Source organism: Dendrobates tinctorius, unplaced genomic scaffold (assembly GCF_039654945.1).
Source record: "Dendrobates tinctorius isolate UK_male_01 unplaced genomic scaffold, ASM3965494v1 ptg000270l, whole genome shotgun sequence".
Taxonomy (NCBI): domain Eukaryota; kingdom Metazoa; phylum Chordata; class Amphibia; order Anura; family Dendrobatidae; genus Dendrobates; species Dendrobates tinctorius.
The window spans coordinates 657,790-677,723 of record NW_027361937.1 but is presented as its reverse complement, the minus strand read 5'-3'; the positions used below and the strand labels follow the sequence as shown (position 1 = coordinate 677,723).

The window sequence follows — 19,934 nt, the reverse complement described above, 5'->3', positions numbered from 1 at the left end:
GCGGGAAAATGGAAATAAATACATTTTCTTTTAGTTTTATTATTTTTCCCTAACTAAGGGGGTGATAACGGGGGGTTTGATTTACGATTTATGGCGGTTTTTATGTTTGGTGGCTGTCGCACGCTAAAAGACGCTTTTTATTGTAAAAATAGTTTTTGCATCACCACATATTGAGAGCTATAATTTTTCCGTATTTTGACCCACCGAGTCATGTGAGGTCTTATTTTTTGCGGGACGAGTTGACGTTTTTATTGGTACCATTTTTGGGCACGTGACATTTTTTGATCGCTTTTTATTTCGATTTTTGGGACGCAGAATGAACAAAAACCAGCGTTTCATGAATTTCTTTTGGGGGGGGTGCGTTTACACAGTTCCGCGTGCGGTAAAATTGATAAAGCGGTTTTATTCTTCGGGTCAGTACGGTTACAGCGATACCTCATTTAGGTCGTTTTTTTATGTTTTGTCGGTTTTTTGCAATGAAAACAATTTTATATAAAAAATAATTATTTTTGTTTCGCTTTATTCTGCGAGCTATAACTTTTTTAATTTTTTGCGGATGATGCTGTATGGCAGCTCGTTTTTTGCGGGACAAGATGAGGTTTTCAGCGGTACCATGGATATTTATATGCGTCTTTTTGATCGCGCGTTATTGCACTTTTTGTTCGGTGGTATGATAATAAATCATTATTTTTTGCTTTGTTTTTTATTTTTATTTTTTAAGGGGTTCGCTAAAGGGGTTAACTAATGGGACAGTTTTATAGGGCAGGTCATTACGGACGCGGCGATACCAAATATGTGTACTTTTATTGTTTTTGTTTTTTTTATTTTGAAAAAATGGATTTATTGGGGAATATTTTTTTTTTTTTTTTACTAATTTATTTAGCGATTTTTTTAAAATTATTTTTAACACTTTTTTTTTTTTTTTTAACTTTATTACCTTGTCCCAGGTGGGACATCACTGTCCTGTGACAGATCGCTGATCTGTCACATCACAGATCACTGTGACAGATCAGCGATCTGTCACAGGCACTGCTGCAGACTTCCTCATGCCTGCGCTTTGCAGGCACTGAGGAAGCCAGCTTCCTCAGGCCCCCGAAGGCCCCCGTCGCCATCTTGGATTCGGGGGCCTGGAGGAAAGGAGCCCCCCGCAGCAGCGCTGCACATTGCGCTGCCGTGCGGGGCTCAGGGAAGCACGGAGGGAGCCCCCTCCCTGCCGATGCTTCCCTTTAACACCCGGTACACCGCGATCGCGTTTGATCGCGGTGTGCAAGGGGTTAACGTGTCGGGGGCGGTCCGTGACCGCCCCTGACACATTGTGCCGGGTGTCAGCTATGATAATTAGCTGACACTCGGCCGCGATCAGCGGTGCTCACCACGTGGGCGCCGCTGATCGCGATGACGTAATATTCCGTCCATGGTAATTAGGTCCATGGTCACATGGATGGAATATTACGTCAATTGTAGGTAAGGGGTTAAACATAAAAAGTGATAATATCGTTTTTCTCCACCTCCCCCTGTTCCTAAATCCATTATAAATCCCCCTTCCTCCCTTCCCAATCCCCCACACCCCACATTGTCCTCCTCCTCCCCGCATCCCATTATTGTCCTCTCCCCCACCACCCCCATCATTGCCCTTTCCACCACATCTATCATTGATTTCTCCTCACCACACCATCATTGCCCATTCCACCACTTCCATCATTTCCTCCTCCCCTATCACCCCCATCATTGCCCTTTCCACCATCATTGTCCTTTCCACTACCACCATCATTGCCTTTTCCTCCACCACCCCATCATTCCCCATTTCACGACCTCCATCATTTCCTCCTCACCCACCACCCCATTATTGCCCTTTCCATCACCACAATCATTGCCTTTTCCCACCACCCCATCATTTCCCATTCCACCACCTCCATCATTGCTTTTTCCCCCACCATCCCCATCATTGCCCATTTCACCACCTCCATCATTTCCTCCTCCCCACCACCCCATTATTGCCTTCACCATAATCACCCCTTCATTCCCCTCTTCTACAAACACACATTCACTCACCGCACGATCTCCCGCAGCATCACCTTCGCCTGCAGCTACACACACACTCACTCACCTCACCGCATGCTCTCTTGCAGCATCACCTTCACCTGCAGCTTCCTGTCTCTGGCACAGCCGTCAGCCACGGTGCTGGATGACGTCATCCAGCCAAGCTGCTGACTGGTGGGACAAAGACAGGAAGCGCGTCAGGGCAGGGAGCAGGACGGATCACTGCAGCTCCGCTGACATTTTCTCTTGTAGGCAGCGGAGCTGCAAGGATCTCTTCCTGCCCGCCGCACATGAGGGCAATCTGGCCAGGGGCCCCCGGGAAAATCGGGGCCAGATAAACAGGCCAGATTGCCCTCATTATTAGCCCCCTTGCAGGGGCCCCCTGGAGCCTCTGGGCCCCTGTGCAGCTGCACCAGCTGCACATGCGGTGTGTCCGCCCATGTGGGAGACATATATGTGTGATTTTTTATCATTGAAACTTTTACCCATAGAAATATCCCAAAGCCATCTTTTTGTACCTGTTAATGACCTTGTTATCTTTTTTTTTTTTAGAGAGATCCGGTAAATGTCCAACTGCGCCAACTGACTCAGAAGACACAGAAACTAGTACAGACCTATGCAGCTCTGACTATGACTGTGAATATCCTAAAAAGTGCTGCCAAACATTGTCGGGAAAGGATTGCACAAATCCATGGGCGGGTATGTCCTAAACTCAATACACCTTACACAGAAAACCTGATTGATGTTCAAATAGAACAATAGTTTATTTTGTTGTCTAGGATTAGAAAAAGAGTCATTTTTTTACAAGCAATGCTGTTGTCTGAGATGTTTCTATAAAAAAAAGTTTTCCCCTGTTTGAAAAGGTTATCTCAAGTTTGAACGTTATCTCCTATTCTTGGAATAGGGGATAACTTCCTGATCGCTGGGAGTCCAACAACTGGGCCCCACCAATCCAGAAAACTGAGGATCTCCTGGCTGAACAGATCTGCAGATGATCATGCACACTATCATTTCATTTATTCTTAATGGGAACCTGTCACCAGAAAAAACGCTGTTAACCCACAGACATGGTGTTAACTTGCAGGTTAATAACGTTATTAACCTGCCCAACACCTGCACTTAGCTGAGTACTGCTGGGAGAAAATTAACTTTATTCCCTCCTGCAGGGTTTGGTTTTAGTCACAAGGGCAGTGCCAGAGCGGGTTCAGCCACCTACCTGAGTATACAAAGCGACTGACTGACGAATGCTCTGCAGTGGGGTAGGCTGTCAGCAGAGGTGTATCTAGGCTTTCTAGTACCCGGGGCAAGAATTCAGTTTGGCGCATCCCCCCAGCACACATGCAATTTGCACTTAGTCATGTACCCACAAGCTGCTCTCCCTAACGCTCTCAATGTTCAGTAAAAAACTGATAGCAGGAAGAGAACCTGCAGCGCTGAATCCTGACATTGCAGCTTCTGAATTCTCAGAACTAATGCACTGCACACTTTTAGGATTCTCCCTTGCCAATGGACAGTCATATCAGTACAAGTATGTGATTTGTATACTTCTGGCCACATTCCGACTAGACGTGCCCGGCCTCGCTCAGTTCATTTTCACTGAGTGAGGCCACTCATGTCTAGTCAGCATGTGGCCGCTCGTATGTAAATCACTGACACGAGAGAATCCTAACAGTGTGCAGTGAGCACTGTGAGAATTCAGAAGTCTGCAGTCACATAGAATGACTCATCACAAACCTGGACAACCCCTTTAATGTTCCTAGTATAAATAAAAACAAGAGAATTAGTCAGTATCACAAAGTCGTTCTCCTTCTTTTCTTCATCTTGTCTAAACCCCATGATGAGTTTTCTCATCCACAGCTCGTCTCTGCAGACTTCCATCTTCTCCGGTCTTTTTCTGAAAATCTCCACATGGTGCCCTTAAAGACAGAAGTGTCATTATAATGCTCCTGGATAACAAATTGCCCCACACAATATTGTCTGCACAAAATATGACTCCCACACTGTCCTTATGGTACATGCTCTTAACACTGACCTCTCGATTCCATACTGGCTCCCTCTACACACTGTCCTTTTGTGGTGCCCCTGAGGGTTCAGCTGCCACAGAGGCACTGCACCTCCTCCTGAGGTGTGGTACCCCACCATCCAGTTAAGGTGGAGACACCTGACCACACTCCAACACCTGCATCCCACACAACATAGTAGTGTAGCAAAGCACCTTTGGTGGCTCCCTGCTTGGAACACGAAGAGTGCTGGGAGGTGGGTGGAGCTTAGTCTGCACCAAAAGAGTGGGAAGATATTAGGAGCCAGTCAGTCTGACAGAGGGGTGAGAGAGAGGAGATCCCCTGAGAGGGATGGATGAAGGAAGTGCTGCAGCAGACCTCAGTGACCTGGGTCTGCTGGCACAGGAAAGAGTCTTGAGGAGATCATTTGCATATTCCCAGTGCCTTCTGGGATAAGTGAAGAGTCTCCGCGAGCTCAACGATCACTGGGTTTTGGCCGTTGCAGCTGAAAAGAGGAAATCGGAAAAGCTCATCTTTCATCGTTTTTAAGAAATCTCAAGATGGAAGAGGCCAGGAGCCATTTGGTGAGCTGCATTTCTTGCTACATGTTCACAGATTTACCAGTGGAAAAGCCAAACTTCACATGCCACAAATGCAAGCTTGTGTCCCTGTTGGAGGAAAAGTTGCAAAATCTCGAAGAGAGGTTAGCTACGTTGAAGATCATTAAGGAAGGTGAAGAGTTCTTGGACAGAGCAGAATTATCTCTTCATGTTACAGAAAGAGAAGAAATTCGAAGTGCACCTGAAGAAACAGAGGAATGGAGACATGTGACCCAGAGAAGCAGGAGGATCAGGAGGCAGTCAGCACCCATACTGCTCAGAAACCAGTACCAGGCTCTCACGCAGGAAAACGATGAAGAAATACATCAGGATAAGACTTTGCCAACAAACAGCAACCTTGTACGCCTTCAGAGTCCTCCTGGATGGAGAAAGAAAAATGTTGTGAAGAAGAAACGGAGAGTGGTGGTCATGGGGGATTCCCTGTTGAGAGGAACAGAGGCCGCTATCTGCAGACCGGATATAACTTCAAGAGAAATGTGCTGTCTTCCAGGTGCAAAAATTAAAGATGTGTCTGACAGGATATCAGGACTCTTCAGACCTACAGATGACTACCCATTCCTGCTACTACATGTGGGGACAAATGACACCGCAAGAAACGACCTGGAAACCATCTGCAGAGACTTTGAAGACTTAGGCAAGAAAGTGAAAGAACTGGGAGCGCAGGTGGTCTTCTCTTCCATCCTCCCAGTGGATGGCCATGGAACAAGGAGGTGGAATAAGATTCTGCAGGTAAACAACTGGCTACGTCGATGGTGCCGTCAGCAACGATTTGGATTTCTGGATCACGGAGTGAACTACTTATACGATGGACTACTTGCTAGAGATGGGGTGCACCTTACGAAGACTGGAAAGCATGTATTTGGAAGTCGCCTTGCTACACTTGTAAGGAGAGCTTTAAACTAGAACAACATGGGAAGGGAAGCAAAAGACCAGAAAAAGCCATACACCTGACAAATGCTATTGAGAACTCTGCTATTAGAAGTGGAAAGGAAGAACAAAGACGAAATAATCTAATTAATAAAAATATTGGAGAAAGAGAAACCAATCACAAACTAAAATGTTTCTATACTAATGCACAAAGCATGGGCAACAAACAAGGAGAATTGGAACTACTAACAGAGGAAAAGAAATATGATGTCATTGGAATCACTGAAACTTGGTGGGACAATACACATGATTGGAATACAAGACTAGAAGGATACAACTTATTTGCAAGAAACAGACTTGATAAACGAGGAGGGGGTGTCGCATTGTATGTTAGAAACGCGTATATCTGCACAGAGATTGAAGCTTCAGAGACTGGGAGTTCTGTGGAAACTGTTTGGGTAAGAATACAAGGACAGAACAATGGAAAGGACACCATTGTAGGCATTTACTACAGGCCGCCTGTGCAAGCTGAAGATATGGATGAACTCTTTATGCATCAAATGGCCAAGTTCTCCAAAAAATATGACATAGTTGTCATGGGAGATTTCAACTATCCAGACATTTGTTGGGAATCTCTCTCAGGCAAAACTAACAGGTCAAGGAAATTCTTATCCTCTCTTGCTGACAACTTTATCTTCCAAAAGGTAAGGGAGAAAACAAGGGGAACTGCTACCTTGGATCTAATCCTTATAAACAGGGAGGAAATGGTTGAGGAGGTAAAAGTGGCTGGGACCCTAGGAGGTAGCGAGCATGCTATTTTAGAATTTTGGATAACTAGAGGCGGAAGACCTGTGAAGACTCAGACGTCAAGGTTAGATTTCAGAAAGGCAGATTTTAAGGGATTCAGAAAGAGAATTGGAGGGATCCAATGGCTGGATATCCTTAAAGACAAAAATGTCCAGGAAGGATGGGAAATCTTGAAAAATGAAATTCTCAAAGCACAGTTGTTAACAATTCCGAAAAGAGGGAAGAATAGGAAGCATTTAAAGAAACCAGGATGGATGAACACAGAACTTAAGCACATGCTAAAAAGGAAGAAAAAAATGTTTATAAAATGGAAAGAGGGAGGCATATCTAAAGAAGAATATAATGCTGTCTGCAGAACCTGCAGGGCACAAATCAGATTATCCAAAGCTGAAAATGAATTGAGGCTTACAAGAGATGTCAAAAGCAATAATAAAGGATTTTGGGGATATGTCAAAAGTAAAAGAAAAGTCAAAGATGCTATAGGGTTTTTACAGGATGAAAATGATGAAATGGTAAGACAGGATGTTGAGAAGGCTGAACTTTTAAATTCCTATTTTGCATCTGTTTTCTCTCAGAAAGGAAATGTAACATCAACTGTTATTCACTGTCCTATTAAGGGAATAGAAGAATCCAGGATATCTATAAACAGAAAGATAGTGAGGAAACACTTAGCTAACCTAAATGAATTCAAGTCTCCAGGTCCAGATGAATTACACCCCAGAGTACTGAAGGAGATAGCAGAAGAAATTTTTGAACCCCTCTCCATAATCTTTGAAAATTCTTGGAGAACAGGAGAAGTGCCAGAAGACTGGAGAAGAGCAAATGTTGTTCCTATCTTCAAAAAGGGGAAGAAGGTGGACCCAGGCAACTATAGGCCGGTGAGTCTGACTTCTATACCAGGAAAGATCTTTGAACAAATTATTAAACAACATGTATGTCAATACCTGGATAAGAATGAAGTGATTAATCAGAGTCAGCATGGGTTTGTAACTAATAAGTCATGTCAGACTAACTTAATTTCCTTCTATGACGGAATCACTGATTGGGTGGATCAGGGAAATGCTGTAGATATAGTATATCTTGACTTCAGCAAAGCATTTGACAAAGTCTCTCATACAATCCTTATTGAAAAAATGACTAAGTATGGAATGGACAAGGCAACTGTTAGGTGGATTCATAACTGGCTTAGTGATCGGACCCAAAGAGTGGTCGTAAATGGCTGCACATCCAGTTGGAAGAATGTCTCAAGTGGGGTACCACAGGGCTCTGTCCTGGGCCCTGTATTGTTCAACATCTTTATCAACGATTTAGATGAAGGAATTGAGGGTAAACTGATTAAATTTGCTGATGACACAAAGCTAGGAGGGATAGCTAATACTAGAGAAGAGAGAGAGAGGATTCAAAAAGATTTAAATAAACTGGAGAAGTGGGCAGCAACTAACAGAATGGTTTTTAACAGGGAGAAATGCAAAGTACTACATCTGGGCAATAAAAATGAAAAAAGCATATATAGAATGGGAGGAATAGGGCTAAGTGACAGCACATGTGAAACAGTGTGATGCAGCAGCAAAAAAGGCAAATGCAATTCTAGGATGTATTAACAGAAGCATACAGTCTAGATCACGTGAAGTCATTATTTCCCTCTACTCCTCTTTGGTCAGACCTCATCTGGAATATTGTGTCCAGTTTTGGGCACCACATTTTAAAAAAGACATGAACAAACTGGAGCAAGTTCAGAAAAGAGCGACCAGAATGGTGACCGGTCTGCAAACCCTGTCTTATGAGGAAAGGTTGCAGGATTAGGGAATGTTTAGTTTGCAAAAGAGAAGACTGAGAGGAGACTTAATAGCTGTCTACAAATATCTCAAGGGCTGTCACATTGTAGAAGGATCAACTTTATTCTCATTTGCACAAGGAAAGACTAGAAGCAATGGGATGAAACTGAATGGGAGGAGACACAGATTAGATATTAGAAAAAACTTTTTGACAGTTAGAGTGATCAATGAGTGGAACAGGCTGCCACGAGAAGTGGTGAGTTCTCCTTCAATGGAAGTCTTCAAACAGAGGCTGGACAGACATCTGACTGGGATGATTTAGCGAATCCTGCTTTGAGCAGGGGGTTGGACCAGATGGCCCAGGAGGTCCCTTCCAACTCTACGATTCTATGATTCTATGATTCTATATTCAGAAAGCCTAATTCTCCATAAGAAAGAAAGATTAGAACGGAACGTAAGGAGAAGAAGAGAACTAAGGACTAGGGTTAGTGCAGAGCCCTTCCTCAAGTTCTAAGCGCATGGCCGGGGTCCAGTCCCCGAGTTTGTGTGGATACTAATGGTCCTGCAGCAGACACCGGAGGAATAGAAGTTGTCACCACTTTATTCCCATACAAGACTTGGGGGCACAACAGCAACGTAAGTGAGCCGGGACTTAGTAGCAAGGAGTCCCCGAAGCAGGCTACAGCTGTCTGCCGTACAAGTAGAGTTCATAGGAACATCAGAAAGGAAGAACTCCAGTGTAACGCAGTACTATGAGTACTTCATCTAAGCGCTAAGGAGGGAGCCGTTCAGAAAAGGCACATGTTGGCGGAGTGTTTCATCTATCTTGGAGGTTGACTGAGCTCCTGACCTGGAGGACACGGCACGGATGTGGGCACCTGTACACACAACATACTGTGAGTAAAGCTTTGTAACTACATGCCCTGGTGTCCACCACTTATTCCTGCGCCAACACACTCAGCACTGCTACATCGCTGTAGATAACACTGCACCATCTACGTCTCTTCACTCTCTCCCCATCTACACTGCCCTGGGACTACAGCCCTACCTGTGGAGGGCCACAACATCATCGCTGCACCACACATCTGTCCCAGAGGATCTGTCTGCAGCATCGGCTTAACATCTTCATTGCCGAACAACACAGGTGGCGTCACAAATCATTCACTCATAAATTTTAATCATCATCCACACGTTCAACATCATCCCCTTTTTACAATGGACGCCAAGGGCCACGGACCGGGTCACCGCTACCGTGACATCTCCCATTGAAGCCAACGGGCCCGGTACCGAATACCCCCGCCGGCCTGGGTGCGAGGGCGATCCACTTTCACATTGTGTCCCCCCTATAGTGCACACACTCTATACTGTACTCTGTCATCACACTCCCTCTCCTTGGGATATTGTCCCCTCCTGGCTGTACCCTTACACTGTCTCACTATGCTACTCCGCCACTACTCAGTCTGTATTCTGTGTCCACTCACTTTTCTGGTGCTCGTGAAGAAAACTCAGAACCCTGACATGTGAATAAGTCTTAAAGGGATTATCCAGGACAATTTTTTATTTCTCCTCACACTCCCCCTCACACTCCCCCTCCTTGGTATACTGTCCCCTCCTGGCTGTACCCTTACACTGTCCCCCCATGCTATGCCCCCACTACGCAGTCTCTATTTTGTGCTCACTCACTTTTGTCCCCAATACTGTCTCCTCACACTATTCCCCTCTCTCCTTATACTGTTTCCTCTCACATCCCCCGGGTCACCATACTTTCTCCTCGTATATTTATCCCCTACTTTCTATACTGCCTGCTCACACATATCCCTCACACATACCCCCACTGTGTCTGCACACATCCAATCACCCTCACTTCCTGTACTCTGTCCACATACATTTTTCACATCACTACTCATACTGTGTCCACATACATTCCCCCGTTCGCTCCCCATATTGTCTGCACCCATCCCCATTCACCATACCTGTGTCTGCACCCATCCCCCCATACTGTTTCCTCATATATGCCCCCATTCTGCCATACTGTTTCCTCATACATGCCCCCCATTCTCCTGTACTGTTGCCTCATACATGCCCTGCATCTCCCCCTTTGTTGCTCATTTTGTGTCCCCACACACATTAAATCCCCCTATTCCCAACACAGCTTGTCAACATCCCCCCATTCCCCACACAGCCCATTACTCCCACATCACTCCTCCACACAGCCCCTCATCATCCCCCATCACCCCTTCTCCACACAATCCTTCATCACCCAATTCGCCACACAGCCACTCATCATCCCCCTAATCCCCACACAGATCATCATCCCCCACTCCCCACACAGCCGCTCATCATCCTCCTCATCACCCCTTCTCCACACAGCTCCTCATCACCCTATTCCCAACACAGCCACTCTTCACCCCCAATTCCCCACACAGACCCTCATCATCCTCCCATTCCCCACAGCCCCTTCATCATCCCCCCTATTCCCCACACAGCCCCTCATCATCCCCCCTATTCCCCACACAGCATCTCATCATAATCTTCCCTATGCAGCCCTACTCAAGTAACATCAACCCCTTTCCAAAATCCATCCTCAGAGTACTCACACTGAGTCTTAGGTCCTAATTCCTATTTGTACAAGGGTCCATGGTGCAGCCCCTCAGTCCTCTCCTCACACGGCTTCATGGTGCAGCCCCTCGGTCTTCTCATACAGCTTCATGATGCAGCCCCTCATTTCCTGCTTCTCCAGCAGCCTCAGCAGCAAAACCCCCTGCTTCCTGCTATCAGAGCTTCACTGGTCTGAAGGAGGTCCCGGCCCTTCCATTGACATCATCGCCTTCAAAAATCAACTCCGTTCTGGGAGCCGGCGCACTGCAGCTTCTCTGTGCCGGCTGTCAGCTTGACAGCCGACACAGACAACGGCAGACTCACAGTCTGGGGGCCGGCAAAATGCAGCTGGCAAGGGAGACACTGCAGACCGCCGCATTAGGTGGCCTGACTGCGCCTCCCCTGACGGCTGCGCCTAGGCACATGCTTCAGCTGCCCCACCCTAGATACGCCTCTGGCTTTCAGTCAGGGCTGGGAGGCAACTTCTCCAGCCACAACTAGTCACATTTGACTTCTCATATTTGCAGCATTGCAGGATTGTCCCCAACAATACCCAATCTGTACAAACTCCTCATCCTGCTGTCGCCATAATGCTGAGTCGCTGCTGCTGTGCGTATCCTTATTACTGCACCTACTGTGTGGTACAAAACAGGGCTCTTCTTAGTGCTGCACATAAAAATGCCCACCACACTGCCCCTTACAAAGTAAAATGCTTCCTTTGTACCCTCTAGATGGTGAAACATACCTCTAGAATATAATAATGCCATGTTCAAATGCCCTAGAAAACAATGCCCACATTTTGCTCCTTAGAAAGTAATAATGTCCCGTGTGCCACTTCGGCAGTCATAATACCCTAAGTGCCCCTGTAAAAATAAGTGCCCACTTAGCATTAATAATGTCCACAGAGAATTCCCCTGTACAGCACTCTCTATAAAATGTCACCACAACTCCTTTATACACGTTATGATTTCCCAACAGCTCTACTATAGACTTTAAAATGTCTAGAAAACTATATGATGCCTCCACAGTAGACCCCACACTGTATGATGGCCCCACATTAACCTCCATACTGTATAATGGTCCCTTAGTAGCTCCCACACTGTTTGATGGCTTCCATACTGCACGTTTCCCCACTTTAGCTGCCCCCACTCTGTATGATGGCCCTCTCACTGTATGATAGCCCCCACAGTAGTTTCTAATCTGTATGATGGCCTCCACAGTAGTCCAGCCCATACAGTGTATTGGCCCCCTTAGTAGCCACCACTACGTAGGAGGGCTTCTTAGTAAACCCAAATCTATATCATAGTCCTTTAGTAGTCCCCATGTGGTATGATGGTCCCCCTTAGTAGCTCACACACTGTTTCCCTTACTAATCCACACTATGTGTATGGGCCTGCTTGGTAACCCCCACTTAATAGCCACTATGTTTTATGATGGCCCCATTAGTAGCGCCCACACTATTTTTATGACAGCCCCCTTAGTCGTAGCCCCCACTCAATTATGGACCCCATAGTAGTAGCCTCCACACTATTATGGCTCCCTTAGTAGTGGTCACCACATTATTACGGCCCCCTTAGTAGTAGACACCACAGTATTGTGGCCCCCTTAGTAGTAGCCCCCACACTATTATGGTTACCTTTGTAGTAAACCCGCACTATTATGGCCCACTTAGTAGTAGCCCTCACACTATTATGTGTCAGGAACATCGCACTGCACTTGCTCACTGAGCCAGTGCGCGTGTCCTGAGTAAGACAAACTGTGCTCTGAGATACCTGTGGAGCGGGCAGCAGCAGTGAAGATGGGTGCTAGACCAACAGGACCTGAAGCACGTGACTGCTGGAGGCGTGGCCTAAGTGCTAGAGCGCTAGGAGCTGCAGGAAAACTCCTAGAAGGGTAACTACGGGACAAAGTTACCAAGGGGCATAGACAGAGACGTAAACAGATCAGACCGGAGTCAAAGCACGAGATAGTACGACAATACCAAAGGATTAGACAGAACGGATGGTCAGGACGTAGCCAGGAAGTCAGAAACCAGAGAAATAGATATACAGTACAGAATCAACAGGCAAACTCACAACGGGGGACAGAACAGGGTCAGAACCATATAAGCAAGCTAGAAGGCAGGCAAAAGGCACAGGCACACAGGGGTCACCACACTTGGCCAATGGCAAAAGTATAACTGACGGGGATTGGAGTTTCCTAGGGCTATAAGAAGCTCTCACCGAACCAAATAGAGGCCACAATAATTAACCCCAGGTGTGCAGGTCAGAACCTGCACTGGGATCAAGACATTAACCCCTGGCATGAAGGTCAAAACCTGCACTGGGATCATAACATTATGGCCCGCTTAGTAGTATCCCCCACACTTTTATGCCCCTCTTAGTTGTTATCCCCCAGTCTATTATGGTCCCTTAGTAGTTTCCCCCACACTATTATGACCCCCCATAGTAGTACCCCCACTCAATTAAGGCCCCCTTAGGAGTAGCCCCCACACTATTATGGCCTCCTTAGCAATAGCCCCCACACTATTATGGCCTCCTTAGCAGTAGCCCTCACACTATTATGGCCCCTTTAGTAGTAGCCCCTACTCCTTTATGGCCCCCTTAGTAGTAGCCCCCACACTATTATAGCCCTCTTAGTAGTAGCCTCAACACTATTATGGCTACCTTAGTAGTATCCCCAAGTCTATTATGGTCCCCTTAGCAGTAGCCCCCACACTATTATGGCCCCCTAAGTAGTGTCTCCCACTCTATTATAGCCCCCTTTAGTAGTATCCCCCTGTCTATTATGGCCCCCTTATTAGTATCACCTAGTCTATTATAGCCGACTTAGTAGTAGCCACCACTCTGCTTTGGCCCCATTGGGAGTAGCCGCCACACTATTATGGCCTCCTTAGTAGTATCCCCCAGTCTATTATGGCCCCCTTAGTAATAGCCCCACACTATTATGGCCCTTTAGTAGTAGACCCACATTATTATGGCCCCCCTAGTAGTATCCCCCAGTCTAATGTGGCCCCCTTAGCAGTAGCTCCCACACTATTATGGCCTCCTTAGTAGTAGCCGCCACTTTAACATGGCCCCCTTAGTAGTAGCCTCCACTCCAATATGGCCCTCTTAGTAGTAGCCCCCACACTATTATGGCCCCCTTAGTAGTATTTCCCACTCTATTATAGCCCCCTTAGTAGTATTCCCCGGTCAATTATTGCTCCCTTATTAGTATCTCCAGTCTATTATGGCCCCCTTAGTAGTAAACCCCACTCTACTATGGCCCCCTTAGTAGTAGCCCCCACACTAGTTTATAATGTCCCAAAAACTATATGATGCCTCCACAGTAGTCCCCACACTGTATGATGGCCCCATATTAGCCTCCACACTGTATAATGACCCCTTAGTATCTCCCACACTGTTTGATGGCTCCCAAACTGTACAATGTCTCCACTTTAGCCCCACCCTGCCTTGCATGATGGCCCCCTCACTGTATGACAGCCCCCACAGCAGTCGCTAACCTGTATAATGACCTCCATAATAGTTCACACAGTATTCTGGCCCCCTTAGTAGCCACCACTCTGTAAGATGGCCCCTTTAATAGACCTCACTTTGATGGCCTCACAAGAAGACCCAGCTCTGTAAGAGGACCCACTTAGTAGCCCCCACTCTGTAGGAGGGCCCCCTTAGCAGCACCAACACTCTATCATGGCCCCTTTACTAGCCTCCAAGCTATACAAAGCTCACCCTTAGTAACCCATACTCTGTATCTTGGCTCCCTAAGAAACCACAAGAGGGCTCCTTAGTAAACCCAACACTGTATCATGGCCTTTTAGTAGTCCCCATGCTTTATGATGGTCCCCTTAGTAACCCACACTATGTGTATGTGCCTGCGTGGTAACTCCCACCCTATGTCATATGATGTCCCCATTAGTAGTATCCCCCAGTCTATTATGGCTCCCTTAGTAGTACACCCCAGTCTATTATGGCCCCCTTGGTTGTAGCCCCCATACATAAAGACACAAACTTAAAATTAAAAAAACAAAAACATCATATACTCACCTAAACTCGATGGATCCAGTCCCATGCAGCCAGATGTGATGACATCATTGCGCCATGATTCTGACGTCCAGTGCCTGGCGAGGTGCGATGACGTTATCGCGTTGCTACACCCAGGACCTGTTGCTCTATAGACCTCAGGCCTAATGCGATTTATAGCTTACTGAGCGGAGAGCTACAGTACAGGACCATCTTCAAGATCCTATTCCAATATGTAGTAGGTGTAATCTCTCTATATAAAACTGAATGTATGTATGTACAGTATGTGTGTATCACCAACCAATCACTAAGCATCTCTCATTTCACCAGAGCTGGTTAAAAGAAGCTGACCTGTGCTTGGTTGCTATGAGCAAGTTTTCCACTTGACAACACCTCAGCAGACACTGACATGGTGGGAGAAATCTAGCATCCCTGGGAACATAAATTCCAAGCCATTGTCTGCCCCCCAGAAAGGAGCAGAGCACATGACAGAAATGAACACCACCTCCCGTGCCTATATACCCATCACACATCCTCCATCTCAGTCACATCTTCCCTCTTAGGCTAGTTTCACACTAGCGTTACCGGGCGCAGCGCACGTCTGCCACTAAGCTCCGCCCCCGGCCTTGCCCCCTCCGGTCAGCTCCTCCTCTGATCGCATGACGCTGAATGCGATCAGTGTACCCTATATAGCGTTGGGTACACTGGCTGTGCGCTGGTATGATTTTGTCGGCGCTGCGCCGAGCGCACAAAAATGCAACACAGTGCGTTTCGCTCACGTTGGCGCAGCGCCAAAAGGGCACATTCGCCGTTAAAAGTGTACCAGCGCACGACCAGCGTACCCAACTCTAAATATAGGGTACGCTGATCGCATGCAGCGTCATGCGTTCAGAGGAGGAGCTGACCGGAGGGGGCGCGGCTGGGGGCAGAGCTTAGCGGCGGCTGTGTGCTGCACCCGGTAATGCCAGTGTGAAACTAGCCTTAAAGGGATCATTGGTATGGAAGTCAGAGCAAATCCATCCAGCGCTTTGGTTTTGACCCCAGGCCTCTCTTAAAGGGATCCCCGATATGGAAGTTAGGACCATTCCACTCAGCTCTGTGGTTCTGACCCCAGAGTCTCTTAAAGGGATCATTGGTATGGAAGTTAGGGCAAATCCACTCTGTGCTTTGGTACTGACCCCAGGCCTTTCTTAAAGGGATCTCTGGTATGGAAGTCAGGGCAAATCCATCCAGCGCTTTGGTTCCGACCCAAGGCCTCTCTTAAAGGTATCCCCGGTATGGAAGTCAGGGCAATTGCCTTCAAATGCTCTGGTACTGACCCCAGGCTCTCTTAAAGGGATCTCCGGTATGGAAGTCAGGGCAAATCCACTCAGCGCTCTGGTTTTGATTCCAGGCCTCTCTTAAAGGGATCCCTGGTATGGAAGTTAGGGCAAATCCACTCAGTGCTCTGGTTCTGACCCAAGGCCCCTCTTAAAGGGATCCACGGTATGGAAGTTAGGGCAAATCCACTCAGCGCTCTGGTTCTGACCCAAGGCCCCTCTTAAAGGGATCCCCAGTATGGAAGTGAGGGTAAATCCACTCTGTGCTTTGGTTCTGACCCCAGGCCTCTCTTAAAGGGATCTCCGGTATGGAAGTTAGGGTAAATCCCTCAGTGCTCTGATTCTCACCCCAGGTTTCTATTAAAGGGATCCTTGGTATGGAAGTCAGGGCAAATCCACTCAGCGCTCTGGTTCCTGATGCCAGGCCTCTCTTAAAGGGATCCCCGATATGGAAGTTAGGACCGTTCCACTCAGTGCTTTGGTTCTGACCCCAGGCTGACGGGATGATGTGGGATATTAGGGGTAGTAGTCCGGTGGCTCCGGCTGACGAGATGATGTGGGATATTAGGGGTAGTAGTCCGGTGGCTCTGGCTGACAGGATGATGTGGGATATTAGAGGTAGTAGTCCGGTGGCTCTGGCTGGTGGGATGATGTGGGATATTAGGGGTAGTAGTCCGGCGGCTGTGATGGGATGATGTGGGATATTATATTGAATGTGGCTATGCGGAGTGGGCGGGGCTCTACACTCATCTTTATATATATATATCACAAAACTCAAGATAAAAAGCGGACGGCACCGCTGTTACCGTGTGACTTCAAATGATGTGCGGCATACAGAAGCCCAGCAGCTGGGAATCTCGGGTGCCAGACCTGAAAACAGTCAATCCTGGGAATCTATGCAAAGAGAAGAGGTCGCACTCATCGAGATGAAAGTTTCCCTTATTTATTGACATATCATGAACATGTCAAGTCGGGGGAGTGACATAAGGAGTGCAAGAAAGGCTGACAACGGCCGTTTCGCGCTACTCGAGCCTGTTTGTTGGGCTCTCCATGCATGTGTTGTGACTAAAACGAAAAAAGTGGTTTGGTACCGTGTTAGCCAGTAGAAAAAAATATATAAAGTGCTCTCAGTGAGAGAAACAAAATAGGAATCTTGTGGGTATGATACCTTTTAATGGCTAACAAATAATAGTGAATGTTGTTACAAAGCAAGCTTTCGGGACTGCTTATGTCCCTTCATCAGGCTATCACACAGCAGCGACACATGCAACTGCGGCGCCAGACAGCTTATTATCGGGAGCACTCCAGGTATCCAGGTTACCAATGCAACTATTTGGTAAGCACTATAGCTATTCGGATAAGGACTTATCCAAAGCTATTCGCTCATCCCAAGTCTTAACCATGGATACCTAAAGGTCTTGTAATGCCCTGCGCATGAGGAAAGAGACCTAGTGAATCAGAAAAACTATACTACTTTTTTTATGGAAGGAATTTGCTAACATTAATGTTAAACCTACTACATATTGGGATAGAATCTTGGAGATGGGAATGTCGGGGTAGCTATTGAGGGAGGGCTAAATTAACCCTTCACGGTTGATCCAGTGATTTCCAAATTAATCCACAGAGTGTTGCTAGCAACTGGGAATGACCACACGGAGACGGGAGTCTCTGTACGGGAGGATCGAGACAGATCACTAGTCCCCTTTATTTTAGTCACTTCTTTTATAATCTTTTGCTTAATTATGCAAAGTTCTCAACTACCAATAGCATCAATTCACTTTATAAGCCAATGATATTGCAAGAAAACCGGAAACTACATATATGTCACTATCCAAATAGCATAGAAAGTAATATTATGGCATATTCCTCAGAGTTCTACACCCCCCAGTTCCCTTATCTTGCACCTGATGGAAACAGTCTGGTTTCTTGACAGCCTGAACTTTTTCATACTAATTACAAAAATTTATCTTACAGCAACAAAAATGGAGAAACGAAACCTTCAGAGAAATGGAGAAATGAAACTTCAGCTCTGATTTTAGTTTTAACCCTTCACATTCCCCCCTAGATAAAATTTTTTTAGCACATATGCAGCATCAGAGGTGCTATCCCAAGCTAACAGCTTGAGGGGTACTGGTCTTCACATGACTGATGCCGTGTTACCAGTCATGGCTGTCGCAGCGCACTCATCCCCCTGTATGCTACAATTTACGAATAACAATTTTTGATGACAGTGGTGGAGATCTTTTGAAGATGGCCATGCGCTTGGCTTCAACATCTTCATCAGGTAGCCTTTTGAAATCGGCGTAGAGAAGAGCAGGGGTGACAACGTCTTTGGTATCATCATTAGCTGTCTTAGTGCAGAATTTCCTAATACATACAGAAATACACCAAAGAACAAGTTTTAGTATCACATATGCAGCAAAGATACAGGCAGCAATATGCAACAAGCTCTGTAAGATCCCAGCTATCCAGCCCCCAATTCCCTTAAACCAATTGGCTGGAATGAGAAAGGAGAAGGTGTCTGACCACCAACTGTCCTTATTACAATCATTAACTTTATCATATTGATCTCTGAGTCTTTGAATATCTTCTAACTTTAACTTCTACCAATAATAATATGGAAAATGCGAAAAACCAAAGCATTATGTCCCTTCATTTGCTCTTGGCTTGTTGGGTGATGAGGAGAACTTGATAGGGACCGTCATACAAGGGTTCTAGTCCGTGCTTCCTGACATGCCTCTTCACGACTACCAAATCACCAGGCTTCAGGTTATGACAGGTGTCGGTTTCTGCTGAATCTGGAAAAGAAGAAGAAACTAGAGCATGGGTGTTAGCAAGATTTTTACTAAACTGAATAACATATTGAACAGCACGGTCAGTTTCTTCTGATAACTGCTGAGGCTGGAAATTTGCAACTGGGGGCCTAGTACCAAACAATATCTCATATGGGGACAGGCCATATTTTACAGTAGGGGTAGTACGGATATGGTATAGTACAATGGGTAGGAGCTCTGGCCATGGAGCCGTAGTCTCCTGCATCATTTTGGTCAATTGTCCCTTCAGTGTGCCGTTCAACCTCTCAACTTTCCCACTGGATTGTGGGTGGTACGGAGTATGGAGGGCTACAGTGGATCCAAGCATTGTCAGAACTTCTTGGTACACATGAGAAGAAAAGGCCGGGCCTTGATCACTTTCAACAACTTCTGGAACCCCATATCTGCATATGACTTCCATCACCAGTTTCTTCGCTGTAGTTTTTGCAGTCATGTTGGTAACAGGGAATGCTTCCGGCCAACTGGAGAATATGTCAACAACAACCAAACAGTATTCATACCTTCCAGACTAAGGTAACGTGATATGGTCCACCTGGAACCAGGGGCATACATAGAAATCATGGGGTCCTATAGCAAAAGTCTGAATGGGCCCCCCCCCAAAAAAAAAAAGAAAAGAAAAATCAACAGGTGCTCTGAACTCCAGGCATGCATGTTATAGGTCAAACAATTAATTTTATAGCTAGTCTTTGATTTTTTTCTCATTTGAGTAAAAGAAAAAGTAAAACACTTACATCCAATTTGATATATTCCTTGTAAAAGTCAAAATGGAAGGAGCTCATATATACTGCACAGGGGCCAAAGTACTGTCCAGGAGCCCATATATACTGCACAAGGGCCCAAAACTGTCCAGGGACTCATATATACTGCATAGGGGCCCAAATACTGTCCAGGAGCCCATATATACTGCACAAGGGCCCAAATACTGTCCAGGAACTCATATATACTGCACAGGGGCCCAAATACTGTCCAGGAGCCCATATATACTGCACAAGGGCCCAAATACTGTTCAGAAACTCATATATACTGCACAGGGGCCCAAATACTGTCCAGGA

At 46.3% G+C, this 19,934-nt stretch overlaps 1 protein-coding gene across 4 annotated transcripts in view; it reads left to right on the top strand.

Annotated features, from left to right (window-relative positions):
- WFDC3 (WAP four-disulfide core domain 3) overlaps positions 1-19,934 on the top strand; it is a 148,540-nt gene that overhangs the window by 105,648 nt on the left and 22,958 nt on the right. For all 4 annotated transcript variants that reach the window (XR_012226608.1, XR_012226607.1, XR_012226606.1 and 1 more), the window contains one exon: positions 2,593-2,739. Coding sequence is in view for 1 of the 4 variants with exons in the window: in XM_073559322.1 (XP_073415423.1) it covers positions 2,593-2,739 (147 nt within the window). In the remaining 3 variants the exon portion in view is untranslated. The remainder of the gene's footprint in view (positions 1-2,592; positions 2,740-19,934) is intronic.